The 15,247-nt window shown below is 45.9% G+C and overlaps 1 protein-coding gene across 1 annotated transcript in view; it reads right to left on the bottom strand.

Moving 5' to 3' along the window:
- Nucleotides 1-865: 865 nt before the first annotated feature.
- The window catches only part of LOC112232157 (protein phosphatase 1 regulatory subunit 1C-like), a 35,561-nt gene continuing 21,179 nt past the window's right edge, over nucleotides 866-15,247 (bottom strand). Inside the window, exons 4-6 of the mRNA XM_042325000.1 lie at nucleotides 11,078-11,144; nucleotides 2,788-3,015; nucleotides 866-918 (exon numbers count right to left, since the gene is read on the bottom strand). Coding sequence (XP_042180934.1) covers nucleotides 866-918; nucleotides 2,788-3,015; nucleotides 11,078-11,144 — 348 coding nt within the window. The remainder of the gene's footprint in view (nucleotides 919-2,787; nucleotides 3,016-11,077; nucleotides 11,145-15,247) is intronic.

Below are 15,247 nucleotides of genomic sequence, written 5' to 3'. Positions count from 1 at the left end.
TCAGACCTTCATTGTTGATTTACTGCAAAGAAACCACTACTTACGGACACCAATAATAAGAAGAGACTTGCTTGGGCCAAGAAACACGAGCAGTGGACATTAGACCGGTGGAAATCTGTCCTTTGGTCTGGAGTTCAAATTGGAGATTTTTGGTTCCAACCGACGTGTCTTTGTGAGACGCGGTGTGAGTGAACGGATGATCTCCGCATGTGTGGTTTCCGCCGTGAAGCATGGAGGAGGAGGTGTGATGGTGTGGGGTTGCTTTGCTGGTTTCACTGTTGGTGACTTCAAGGCACACTTAACCAACATGGATACGACAACATCCTGCAGCGATACGCAATCCAATCTGGTTTGCGCTTAGCGGGACTATCATTTGTTTTTCAACAGGACAATGACCCAAAACACACCTCCAGGCTGTGTAAGGGCTATTTTACCAATGAGAGTGAATATGCTGCATCAAATGACCTGGCCTCCACAATCACCCTTCCTTAACCCAATTGAGATGGTTTGGGATGAGTTGGACTGCAGAGTGAAGGAAAAACAGCCAACAAGTGCTTAGCATATGTGGAAACTCCTTCAAGACTGTTGGAAATGCATTCCTCATGAAGCTGGTTGAGAGAATGCAGAGAGTGTGCAAAGCTGTCATCAGGATTTTGGTTAATACATGATTCCATATGTGTTATTTCATAGTTTTGATGTCTTCACTATTATTCTACAATGTAGGAAATAGTAAAAATAAATAAAAACCCTTGAAAAAGTAGGTGTCCAAAGTTTTGACTGGCACTGTATATACGACAGATACCGCATACTATTCAGTCAGATCCAATGTTATGGCAGTGTCGGAGGTGGAACTGCATTAGTTCTGTCAAATACTGAAGCAGCTCTTGGCATTATACTTAAAGTGGACATTGCTATTAACTGCACAGAGTCACATTAAGAGAAATACCACACAACCATGTTTACAAGGGAAAACACTGGAATTTCAGATGTAATCTAGACCTCAAATAGGCTAATAGAAATTCTCATTATTTCTATATATTCTACACTTTCTTGTTCTGAACTTCTAACACAAGTGGGATGGGTGTGGCTTTGTGACAACGACCATGAGCAGCTGCTCTCATATTTGACAGCTCCAACGCAGTTATACCTCCGACAGCAAAACATCAGCTATGCGGGTGTCGGCTATCGCTGGTTAGTGCTTGATCTGATTGAATCAAGGCCTAAGACGGACAGAAGCATACTTATAATAACCCTCCTGTTGGGAATCATCTAATTGTTCCATGAGGTCACCCACCACCCTTCTGGAGTACTTATGGTATACACTGCCCTCTTTAGAGAAACCTAAACCCCTGTTCTCTACTTAGTGTCAGAGCTGACGTAGTGCTCTCAAAGAACTGAGCCATTATTGGCCCAATAAGGAGAAGAATGTGTCTAACCCTACTACTCTGAGATCAGAGGTCAGGTTTTTTGCCTTCCCACAGAGTGTCCCAACTGGTGAGGGTCAGAGGTGCGTAAAAGTATGTCATGGTCCCATATGTAAGTCGGTCGGTCGGTCAGTCCGTTGGTTGGTCAGTCAGTCAGTCAGTCAGTCTCTGTCTCTGTCTCTGTCTCTGTCTCTCTGTCTCTGTCTCTGTCTCTCTCTCGCTCCTCTAATTGGAATCTATATGACATGTTTTATGCTTGTGTCAGGTGCTAGAAGTTTTGTTTGTGCTTTTACAGCTATGGGAATGCTGACTCATGCGCACCAAAGCCAGACCTTGGTATTTTCATGGTGTTGCTGTGCTAGTCGGGCCCCTATCCATTTACTGTACTGTGAATCCTTGTGTTATTTCAATGTACCAGAGAATTGTGGCATTTCATAAAACACATTTTATTTTAACAAGTTCCATTCATTTTTGCAAGATAAATCTTAAGAACAGTACATACCAACATATTAATACCAAGAGACCAACTACAGTATAAATTGACTAAAAACTAACAAACAAACCAGAAAGCTTTCTGAACAAAAATGTAATTTGAATGATGTCTTAGACCTCAATAATTACATAAATGATGTAACATCCAGTTGGATAAGCAATGAAAATAATCAAATCATACACTTCCGAGACACTTCATACATCAGGAGAGCTGGAGCTGTATTGTTTATGGAAACATAACTTCCAGGGATAACAACCATTGTATAATTGGAAGAGGAAACAGAGGACCAGGGTTTTGTTCAGTAGGCACAAAACAGAATAAAACTTTTGAAGCTTAAAGAGATGGGGAGGTACTATGTCAACTTGTCGTTTTCCATTACAAAACGTTTTGCGACATTTTATGCCCTAATGAACACAACCCAGGAACAAGCGATAGACAGAAAGACAAAACAGAGTGACGCTATCGAGAGATAGACGTGGGACTGGAGAGATTGCTCTGCTGACTTGTAGAAGTCTCTAATAATAACACAAATATGATAATGACAATAATAATGGTAATAATGAAAACAAAAGAGGGAGAGAAAGAGAAAAGAGATATATTAGTAACATGTTGGAAAATTCATCCCTTCCCCCAAAATCTGAAGAGGAATAGAGAGTACAGCACAAACTTTACATCTTCCATCTTGATCCTTATTATATTTTCATTATGTGTTTATGATATTTTGTATAGAGAAGATTAAAACTGCTGTTTTGTGGATGATGGTGCAGGTGATAAGCAACTTAGTGTCCTTTGTGAAAACATGGATATTTCAAATAGTTTCCTCGTTTTTAAGGTGAGGTGGGACAGCGGAAAACACTGAGCCACACTTACCCCCAGTACAGTTGCTGACTGCGACTGGGAGGCCCCCATTGGCTAGCAGTAGATGATTGGCATACAGCTCATTGCCATTTGGCTCATCAGGCCCGTTATGATTAGCCTGTTGGACAGTATTGCCATAGTGCTGGGCTGTGATTGGGCTGAGCTGGTCAGTGTTTTCACAGAGGCCCTCTTCCAGATGTTCCGGTTTCTGAAGGTTTTGGTCCATCACCATCTGTAGCTCTGAACTCGACAGGGGAAGACAGAAGCATCGCCTATGGTGGGAAGCTGACAGCTGAGCTAATACATTTTAAACATTCATTAATAATAATCTGCTAATGTGGATCTTTGAGGGGTCTTTGAAACTGAACCAAGGAGATAAATTATAGTTTGGTTGAAAATAAGGGGGGAAATAAGGGTCGCAAATAAAAGCATAATTAAGAGTGTGATGGCAACAGAGAAGTATCAGAGGAATGGGCCATATGAGAAACGCACACACCATTACATGATACTTTCCAGATCTATGCCCAAAACGTTCAAACTTCTAATTGAAATAATGAATGTCTCCAGAAATAAGTTGCTCACTGTTGCAGCCTGTTATAGACCCCGCTCAGCTCCCAGCTCTTCCCTGGACATCATATGTGAATTGATTTCCCCCCATCTATCTTCAGAGTTCGTTCTGCTAGGTGACCTAAACTGGGATATGCTTAACACCCCGGCAGTCCAACAATCTAAACTAGATATCCTCAATCTCACAAATTATCAAGGAACCCACCAGGTTCAACCCTAAATCCGTAAACACGGGCACCCTCATAGATATTATCCTGACCAACTTGCCCTCCAAACACACCTCTGCTGTTTTCAATCAGGATCTCAGCGATCACTTCCTCATTGCCTGCATCCTTTATGGGTCCACGGTCAAACGACACCCCTCATCACTGTCAAACGCTCCCTAAAACACTTCTGCGAACAGGCCTTTCTAATCAACTTGGCCCGGGTATCCTGGAAGGATATTGACCTTATTCTGTCAGCAGAGGATGCCCGGTTGTTCTTTAAAAGTAATTTCCTCACCATCTTAAATAAGCATGCCCCTTTCAAAAAATGTAGAACTAAAAACAGATATAGCCCTTTGTTCACTCCAGACCTGACTTCCCTCGACCAGCATAAAAACATTCTGTGTAGAACTGCACTAGCATCGAATAGTCCCCGCGATATGCAACTTTTCAGGGAAGTCAGGAACCAATACACACAGTCAGTTAGGAAAGCAAAGGCTTTTTCAAACAGTAATTTGCATCCTGTAGCTCTAACTCCAAAACGTTTTTGGACACTGTAAAGTCCATGGAGAGTAAGAGCACCTCCTCTCAGCTGCCCACTTCACTGAGGCTAGGAAACACTGTCACCACCACGATAATCAAGAATTTCAATAAGCATTTCTCTACAGCTGGCCATGCTTTCCTCCTGGCTACCCCAACCCTGGCTGTAACGGTTCTCTTGTGGTGAAGGAGAGTTGGACCAAAATGCGGCGTGTAGATTGCGATCCATGTTTAATAAACAAACGTAAAAACACGAATCAATACAAACACTACAAAACAAAGAACGTAAATGAACGTAACGAAAACCGAAACAGTCCCTTCTGGTGCAAACACAGAGACAGGAACAATCACCCACAAACACACAGTGAAACCCAGGCTACCTAGATATGGGTCCCAATCAGAGACAATGACTAACACCTGCCTCTGATTGAGAACCATATCAGGCCAGACATAGAAATAGACAAACTAGACATGAAACATAGAATGCCCACCCAGCTCACGTACTGACCAACACTAAAACAAGGAAAACACATACGAACGATGGTCAGAACGTGACAGTACCCCCCCCAAGGTGCGGACTCCGAACACACAACCTAAACCTATAGGGGAGGGTCTGGGTGGGCCTCTGTCCGCGGTGGCGGCTCTGGCGCTGGACGTGGACCCCACTCCATAATTGTCTTAGCCCACCTCCTTAGCGTCCCTTGAGTAGCGACCCTCGCCGCTAACCTTGGCCTAGGAAAAATAACAACGGACCCCACTGGACTGAGGGGCAGCTCCGGACTGAGGTAGCTCAGGACTGAGGGATAGCTTGGGACTGAGGGGAAGCTCAGGACTGAGGGGAAGCTCAAGAGGAAGCTCAGGACTGAGAGGAAGCTCAGGACTGAGAGGAAGCTCCGGCAGGTTGATGGATCTAGCAGATCCTGGCTGGCTGGTGGTTCCGGCAGATCCTGGCTGAATGGCGAATCCTGGCAGACTGGCGGATCCTGGCTGACTGGCAGTTCTGGCGGATCCTGGCTGACTGGCGGATCCTGGCAGACTGGCGGATCCTGGCAGACTGGTGGATCCTGGCAGACTGGTGGATCCTGGCTGGCTGGCGGATCTAACTGATCCTGGCAGACTGGCGGCACTTGCGGCGCTGGACAGACTGGCGGCACTGGCGGCACTGGGCAGACTGGCGGCACTGGCGGCGCTGGGCAGACTGACGGCACTGGCGGCGCTGGGCAGACTGACGGCACTGGCGGCGCTGGGCAGACTGACGGCACTGGCGGCGCTGGGCAGACTGACGGCACTGCACTGGCGGCGCTGGGCAGACTGACGGCACTGGCGGCGCTGGGCAGACTGACGGCACTGGCGGCGCTGGGCAGACTGACGGCACTGGTGGCGCTGGGCAGACTAGCGGCACTGGGCAGACTGGCGGCACTGGGCAGACTGGCGGCACTGACGGCGCTGGGCAGACTGGCGGCACTGACGGCGCTGGGCAGACTGGCGGCACTGGAAGAGTCTGGTTGACTGGCGGATCTGGAAGAGTCCGGTTGACTGGCAGATCTGGAAGAGTCCGGTTGACTGGCAGATCTGGAAGAGTCAGGTTGACTGGCAGATCTGGAAGAGTCTGGCTGACTGGCGGATCTGGAAGAGTCTGGCTGACTGGCGGATCTGGAAGAGTCTGGCTGACTGGCGGATCTGGAAGAGTCTGGTTGACTGGCATATCTGGAAGAGTCTGGTTGACTGGCAGATCTGGAAGAGTCTGGCTGACTAGCGGATCTGGAAGAGTCTGGCTGACTGGCGGATCTGGAAGAGTCTGGCTGACTGGCAGATCTGGAAGAGTCTGGCTGACTGGCGGATCTGGAAGAGTCTGGTTGACTGGCGGATCATGGCAGACTGACTGATCAGGCTGCTCCATGCTGACTGGCGGCTCTGGCTGATCCAAGCTGACTGGCGGCTCTGGCTGCTCCATATAGGCTGACAGCTCTGGCGGCTTCTTACAGACTGGCAGCTCTGGCGGCTCCGTGCAGACTGGCAGCTCCTTGCAGACTGGCAGCTCCTTGCAGACTGGCAGCTCCGTGCAGACTGGCAGCTCCGTGCAGACTGGCAGCTCCATGCAGACTGACAGCTCCGTGCAGACTGGCAGCTCCGTGCAGACTGGCAGCTCCTTGCAGACTGGCAGCTCCTTGCAGACTGACAGCTCCTTGCAGACTGGCAGCTCCGTGCAGACTGGCAGCTCCGTGCAGACTGGCAGCTCCTTGCAGACTGACAGCTCCTTGCAGACTGACAGCTCCGTGCAGACTGGCAGCTCCTTGCAGACTGGCAGCTCCTTGCAGACTGGCTGCTCCTTGCAGACTGGCATATCCGGCTGCTCCATGCAGACTGACAGCTCTGGCTGCTTCATGCAGACTAACAGCTCTGGCTGCTCCATGGAGACGCACTGGGGACCAGATGCGTAGAGCCGGCTTCATGGCATTTGGCTCGACACTCAATCTAGCCCGGCCGATACGCGGAGCTGGAATATACCGCACCGGGCTATGCACCCGCACTGGAGACACCGTGCGCACCACAGCATAACACGGTGCCTGCCCGGTCTTTCTAGCCCCCCGGTAAACACAGGAGTTTGCGCAGGTCTCCTACCTGGCGTAGCCATACTCCCTGTGAGCCCCCCCCCCAAGAAATTTTGGGGGCTGACTCTCGGGCTTCCGTCCGCGCCGCCGTGCTTGCTTCGCCAACCTCATTCTCCGATAACCTTCCGCGCACTGCTCCATCGAATCCCAGGCTGGCTCCGGCACTCTCCCTGGGTCGACCGCCCACCTGTCTATCTCCTCCCAAGAAGTATAGTCCATACTGTACTCCTCTTTGGGCTGCTCCTGTTGCCTCCTCTCCTGCTGCACCTGTTGCCTCTCCTGCTGCTCCTGCCTGTTGACACGCTGCTTGGTCCGGTTGTGGTGGGTGATTCTGTAACGGTTCTCTTGTGGTGAAGGAGAGTCGGACCAAAATGCGGCGTGTAGATTGCGATCCATGTTTAATAAACAAACGTAAAAACACAAATCAATACAAACACTACAAAACAAAGAACGTAAATGAACGTAACGAAAACCGAAACAGTCCTATCTGGTGCAAACACAGAGACAGGAACAATCACCCACAAACACACAGTGAAACCCAGGCTACCTAAATATGGTTCCCAATCAGAGACAATGACTAACACCTGCCTCTGATTGAGAACCATATCAGGCCAGACATAGAAATAGACAAACTAGACATGAAACATAGAATGCCTACCCAGCTCACGTCCTGACCTACACTAAAACAAGGTAAACACATACGTACGAACGATGGTCAGAACGTGACAGTGGCCAACAGATCCGCACCCCCCGCAACTTCTTGCCCAAGCCTCCACAGCTTCTCCTTCACCCAAATCCAGATAGCAGATGTTCTGAAAGAGCTACAAAACCTGGACACGTACAAATCAGCTGGGCTAGACATTCTGGACCCTCTCTTTCTAAAATTATCGGCCGCCATTGTTGCAACCCCTATTACTAGTCTGTTCAAACTCTCTTTCGTATCGTCCAAGATTCCTAAAGATTGGAAAGCTGCCGCGGTCATCCCCCTCTTCAAAGGGGGAGACACTGTAGACCCAAACTGTTACAGACCTATATCCATCCTGCCCTGCCATTCGAAAGCCAAGTTAACAAACAGATCATTGGCCATTTCGAATCGCACTGTACCTTCTCCGTTCTGCAATCCGGATTCCGAGCTGGTCACGGGTGCACACCAGCCACGCTCAAGGTACTAAACGATATCATAACTGCCATCAATAAAAGACAGTACTGTGCAGCCCTCTTCATCGACTGGGCCGAGGCTTTTGACTCTGTCAATCACCGTATTCTTATCGGCTGACTCAACAGCCTTGGTTTCTCAAATGACTGCCTCGCTTGGTTCACCAAATACTTCTCAGTATGTCAAATTGGAGGGCCTGTTGTCCGGACCTCTGGCAGTCTCTATAGGGGTACCACAGGGTTCAATTCTCAGGCTGACTCTTTTCTCTGTACATATCAATGATGTCGCTCTTGCTGCGGGTGCGGGTGGGTGGGTGATTCCTTGATCCACCTCTACACAGACGACACCATTCTGTATACATCTGGCCCTTCTTTGGACACTGTGTTAACAAACCTCTAAATGAGCTTCATTCCCATACAACACTCATTCCGTCGCCTCCAACTGCTCTTAAATGCTAGTAAAACTAAATGCATGCTCTTCAACCGATCGCTTCCCGCACCCGCCCACCCGACTAGCATCACTACTCTGGACAGTTCTGACTATGTGGACAACTACAAATACCTAGGTGTCTGGTTAGACTGTAAACTCTCCTTCCAGACTCGTATTAAGTATCTTCAATCCAAAATTAAATCTAGAATCGGCGTCCTATTTCGCAACAAAGCCTCCTTCACTCATGATGCCAAACATACCCTCGTAAAACTGACTATCCTACCGATCCTCGACTTCGGCGATGTCATTTACAAAATAGCCTCCAACACTCTACTCAGAAAACTGGATGCAGTCCATCACAGTGCCATCCGTTTTGTCACCAAAGCCCCATATACCACCCACCACTGCGACCTGTATGCTCTCGTCAGCTGGCCCTCGCTACATATTCGTTGCCAGACCCACTCGCTCCAGGTCATCTATAAGTCTTTGCTAGGTAAAGCTCTACCTTATTTCAGTTTACTGGTCACCATAACAACACCCACCCATAGCAACCGCTCTAGCAGGTATATCTCACTGGTCATCCCCAAAGCCAACACCTCTTTGGCCGCCTTTTCTTCCAGTTCTCTGCTGCCAATGACCTGAACTAATTGCAAAAATCGCTGAAGTTGGAGACTTATATCTCCCTCACTAACTTTAAGCATCAGATATCTGAGCAGCTCACCGATCACTGCATCTGTACATAGCTCATCTGTAAACAGCCCATCCAACGACCTACCTCAATCCACATATTGTTTTTATTGACTTTATTTTGCTCTTTTGCACACCAGTATTTCTACTTGCACATCATCATCTGCACATCTATCACTCCAGTGTTAATTTTCTAAATAGTAATTACTTCGCTACTATGGCCTATTTATTGCCTTACCTCCTTACTTCATTTGCACACACTATATATAGCTTTTTCTATTGTTATTGACTGTACTTTTGTTTATCTCATGTGAAACTCTGTGTTGTTGTTTTTCGTCGCACCGCTTTGCTTCATCCTGGCCAGGTCGCAGTTGTAAATGAGAACTTGTTCTCAACTGGCCTACCTATTTAAATAAAGGTGAAATAATTAAAATACAACATATTAACCTATTCCACTATTTGGTTCAACTAACTAATCACCCAAGACACCACATTCCCTGACACATTGCTACAATACTCATCATGAACCATTTCAAACTGTGTGCATTGCATTGCACAGAAAAGTATTTGTAATTAACTGATGCTCAAACACTTGATATGCCCGCAGTAGCAGAGCAACTGGAAGTCCATTACAGCTCTGTTACAGAGCGGCTCAAGGTAGCTAGCTAAGTGCCTGCACACAACTCAGCCTTGGGCGTGCACCACCAGTCCATTTGCAGCCATTTACTGCATGCCCACTCTGGCTGGATCAATAACAGAGATAAAGACGCATTTAGCGTTAAGCAGCACAACTATTCCAGGAATGAGCTGCTCTGTTAAAGTGAGTCAGCATGGAGATCCTAGCGCTCACCCCCTACCTCTTTGAAAAAACACCCACATTTCTCTTTGCTTCCCAGCTGAGGTAATGGCTCTGCAGAAGATGGTTCATTTGAGTCCAATGGTATTTCTGTCCAATTTATATGAATTGTGTTATTTCACACACTGCCTCCACATTTGTGGGACTTGCAAGAGACTATGGTCCAATCCATGTAGTTTAAATTCATCAGTTCTAGAGTATAGAGCATGATTTATTATAAAGATGATTTATTGTATTCTGTTACAATTATGTAAAATGTAAAGGGTAATCAGCCTGACCTCCAACATCAAGTAAATTATAGGTATTGCATGTGTGTGTGTGTGTGTGTGTGTGTGTGTAACATAATAGTAATAGTAATAATATATACAGTACCAGTCAAAAGTTTGGACACACCTACTCATTCAGGTATTTTTCTTTATTTTTTACTATTTTCAACATTGTAGAGTAATAGTGAAGACATCAAAACTATGAAATAACACTTATGGAATCATGTAGTAACCAAAAAAGTGTTAAAAAATCTAAATATATTTTATATTTGAGATTCTTCAAAGTAGCCACCCTTTGCCTTAGATGACAGCTTTGTACACTCTTGGCATTCCCTCAACCAGCTCCATGAGGTAGTTACCTGGAATGCATTTCAATTAACAGGTGGGCCTTGTTAAAAGTTCATTTGTTTTAATTTCTTTCCTTCTTAATACATTTGAGCCAATCAGTTGTGTTGTGACAAGGTAGGGGTGGTATACAGAGGATTGCCCTATTTGGTAAAATACCAAGTCCATATTATGGCAAGAACAGCTCAAATAAGCAAAGAGAAATTACAGTCTATTATATACTTAAAGACATGAAGGTCAGTCAATACGACTGAAAGCAGTCGCAAAACCCATCAAGCGCTATGATGAAACTGGCTCTCATGAGGACCGCCACAGGAAAGGAAGACCCAGAGTTACCTCTGCTGCAGAGGATGAGTTCATTAGTGTTAACTGCACCTCAGATTGCAACACAGATCAATGCGTCACAGAGTTCAAGTAAAAGACACATCTCAACATTAATTGAACAGAGGAGACTGCGTGAATCAGGCCTTCATGGTCGAATTGCTGCAATTGCCCTCCCCCCTAAAAAAAAGGCAAATCATATGAAAATATATTGCATTTTTAGAATGAATACCCTCATACTCCTGTTCTGGTGTGTATCTAGTAGAAAATATTAGAGTACTCATGAAATGGCTGATGGGAGGTGGGCATTATGGTGGTACCTTTCACAGTTGGCGGAATGAAGGCGCTCTGCTTCCTCTGTGCTGGGGACAAATCTGCACCCTGGAGCTTATGGGAAGAGAGGAGTAAACCAAATAAACAGATCTAGTTTCACTCCAGCTATTTCAAGATGACAAGAATCAAAGGTACCGGGTGAGACGTGCTTCCATAAAATAACCTCTCAAGAAACCATGTGCCTCCATAAAAGAACCTCCCAGAGGACTACTGAAATTATGTCTAGGAGAAGGAAGTCTATCAGACTCTAATATTACACAACATAAACAATAACACAATGGTCAACAATGATTGTTCATGAATCAGAAGGTTTCTCATGGCAATATTCCACAGCATGTCACATTGGTAAAAACCTGCAAAAAGGGAGCCCTGGCGCCTGACGATAGCCTCCAATCCCAATCTAACCCATAGGCCTTACCCCTCTGCGTTGCATGTAGATCTAGAAGGATTATGGTAATATGGTAATTGTTAAACTTTGCTGCCATGATAGTCTTGAAATTTTGGCCATGTTGTTTATGTTTACACCTCTCCAATCCTGAAAGATATAAACAAGTACCTAGGGGGTTAGGGGCTAGTTGTTAGAAATCAGTTTGGGATTGGGTGTGAATGTCGTAGATGATGGTAAAAGTCAGAGTCCTCCCCCTATATTCAGACAATAGTCCAGGGTGAAGTTCCCCAAGGTACATAAACTCATCAAAAAAAGAAACGTCCATTTTTCAGGACCCTGTCTTTCAAAGATAATCAGTAAAAATCCATATAACTTTGCAGATCTTCATTATAAATGGTTTAAACACTGTTTCCCATGCTTGTTCAATGAACCATAAACAGTTAATGAACATGCACCTGTGGAACGGTTGATAAGACACCAACAGCTTACAGAAGGTAGGCAATTTTAAGGTCACAGTTATGAAAACTTAGGACACTAAAGAGGCTTTTCTACTGACTCTGAAAAATACCAAAAGAAAGATGCCCAGAGTCCCTGCTCATCTGCATGAATGTGCCTTAGGCATGCTGCAAGGAGGCATGAGGACTGCAGATGTGTCCAGGGCAATAAACTGCCACGTCTGTACTGTGAGATGCCTAAGACAGCACTACAGGGAGACAGGGCGGACAGCTGATCATCCTCGCAGTGGCAGACCACGTGTAACAACACCTGTACAGGATCGGTATATCCGAACATCACACCTGCGGGACAGGTACAGGATGGCAACAACAACTGCCCAAGTTACACCAGGAAACCACAATCCCTCCATCAGTGCTCAGACTGTCCGCAATAGGCTGAGAGAGGCTGGACTGAGGGCTGGTAGGCCTGTTGTAAGGCAGGTCCTCACCAGACATCACCGGCAACAACGTTGCCTATGGGCACAAACCCACTGTAGCTGGACCAGACAGGACTGGCAAAAAGAGCTCTTCACTGACGAGTCGCTCACCAGGGGTGATGGTCAGATTCGTGTTCATGGTCAAAGGAATGAGTGTTACACCGAGGCCTGTACTCTGGAGTGGGAACGATTTGGATGTGGAGGGTCCGTCACAGTGTGTCACAGCATCATCGGACTGAGCTTGTTGTCATTGTAGGAAATCTTTACGTTGTGCGTTATAGGGTAAACATCCTCCTCCCTCATGTGGTACCTTTCCTGCATGCTCATCCTGACATGACCCTCCAGCATGACAATGCCACCAGCCATTCTGCTCGTTCTGTGCATGATTTGCTGAAAGACAGGAATGTCAGTGTTCTGCCATGGCTAGCGAAGAGCCCGGATCTCAATCCCATTGAGCACATCTGGGACCTGCTGGATCGGAGGGTGAGGGCTAGTAGGGCCATTCCCCCCAGAAATGTCCGGGAACTTGCAAGTGCCTTGGTGGAAGAGTTGAGTAACATCTCACAGCAAGAACTGGCAAATCTGGTGCAGTCTGTGAGGATGAGATGCACTGCAGTACTTAATGCAGCAAGTGGCCACACCAGATACTGACTGTTACTTCTGATTTTGATCCCCCCTTTGTTCAGGGACCCATTATTCCATTTCTATTAGTCACATGTCTGTGGAACTTGTTCAGTTTATGTCTCAGTTGTTGAATCTTGTTATGTTCATACAAATATTTACACATGTTAAGTTTGCTGAAAATAAACGCAGTTGACAGTAAGAGGACATTTATTTTTTTGCTGAGTTTATCTAGGATCAGCTTCCCCTCTCCGAATCCTAACCTTAACCACCAGTGGCAAAAATGAAGAACTGACTGAACTAGGGCCAACTTCACCCTACACCAAATAGAGTTGTACATATATCTTTACTTACATGTTCCATACTGCTGCTTGTTGTCAGCTTCTCATCTGCTTCTAGAAGAAAAAGGGAAACAAGCACACTGATTTGGAAAAGGAGGTGGGCATACAGTTTTCAATTACATATATTTGAAAAGGGAATCTTACCAATGTAAGTTGTATTCCAGCCCAGAGGTCACAAATAGATTCCATTTCATTCTAAACATGCATGAAGCATAACTGACTTCTAGAAATGTCTACAGCATTGACAATAACATTTTTGCACATCCAATCACCTACAAAATTATTGACACCCTTGATCAAGAAGTATACAATATAACATCATATAATATACACAGTGCATTCAGAAAGTATTCAGATCCCTTGACTTGTTCCACATTTTGTTAAGTTACAGCCTCATTCAAAAAAAACCTCATCTATCTACACACAATACCCCATAATGACAAAGCGAAAACAGGATTTCAGAATGTTTGCAAATGTATTAAAAATAAAAAACAGAAATACCTTATTTACATATGATGATATGAAACCCTTTGCTATGAGACTCGAAATTGAGCTCAGGTGCATCCTGTTTCCATTGATCCTCCTTGAGATAATCCTACAACTTGAGTGGAGTCCACCTGTGTTAAATTAAATTGACCGGACAGGGAAGGCACACACCTGTCTATACAAGGTCCCAAAGCTGAAAGTGTATGTCAGAGCAAAAACCAAACCATGAGGTCGAAGGAATTGTCCATGGAGCTCAGAGACAGGATTGTGTCGACGCACCGATCTGAGGAAGGATACCAACAAATGTTTGCAGCATTGAAGGTCCCAAACATCACAATTCTTCATTCTGAAATGGAAGAAGTTTAGAACCACCAAGACTCTTTCTAGAGCTGGCTGCCCAGCCAAAATTAGCATTAATGGCGCCGACAGAGATGGCCGCCTCGCTTCGCGTTCCTAGGAAACTATGCAGTTTTTTGTTTTTTTTTACGTGTTATTTCTTACATTAGTACCCCAGGTCATCTTAGGTTTCATTACATACAGTCGAGAAGAACTACTGAATATAAGATCAGCGTCAACTCACCATCAGTACGACCAAGAATATGTTTTTTGCGACGCGGATCCTGTGTTCTGCCTTACAAACAGGACAACGGAGTGGATTCCATGCAGTGACCCAAAAAAACGACTCTGAAAAAGAGGGAAACGAGGCGGTCTTCTGGTCAGACTCCGGAGACGGGCACACCGTGCACCACTCCCTAGCATTCTTCTTGCCAATGTCCAGTCTCTTGACAACAAGGTTGATGAAATCCGAGCAAGAGTAGCATTCCAGAGGGACATCAGAGACTGTAACGTTCTTTGCTTCATGGAAACATGGCTCACTGGAGAGACGCTATCCGAGGCGGTGCAGCCAACGGGTTTCATACAGGAACTCAAATCCTTCTGTTCACCTGATTTAGAATTCCTCACAATCAAATGTAGACCGCATTATCTACCAAGAGAATTCTCTTCGATTATAATCACAGCCGTATATATCCCCCCCCCCCAAGCAGACACATCGATGGCTCTGAAAAACTTTATTTAACTCTTTGCAAACTGGAAACCATTTATCCGGAGGCTGCATTCATTGTAGCTGGGGATTTTACAAGGCTAATCTGAAAACAAGACTGCCTAAATTTTATCAGCATATCGATTGCGCAACCAGGGGTGGAAAGACCTTGGATCATTGTTACTCTAACTTCCGAGACGCATATAAGGCCCAGCCCCGCCCCCCTTTCGGAAAAGCTGACCACGACTCCATTTTGTTGATCCCTGCCTACAGACAGAAACTAAAACAAGAGGCTCCCACGCTGAGGTCTGTCCAACGCTGGTCCGACCAAGCTGACTCCACACTCCA

The sequence above is a fragment of the Oncorhynchus tshawytscha genome, linkage group LG07, assembly GCF_018296145.1.
Source record: "Oncorhynchus tshawytscha isolate Ot180627B linkage group LG07, Otsh_v2.0, whole genome shotgun sequence".
Classification (NCBI taxonomy): Eukaryota; Metazoa; Chordata; class Actinopteri; order Salmoniformes; family Salmonidae; genus Oncorhynchus; species Oncorhynchus tshawytscha.
The sequence above is the reverse complement of the archived record's forward strand: the minus strand, read 5'-3'. Positions and strand labels throughout refer to the sequence as shown.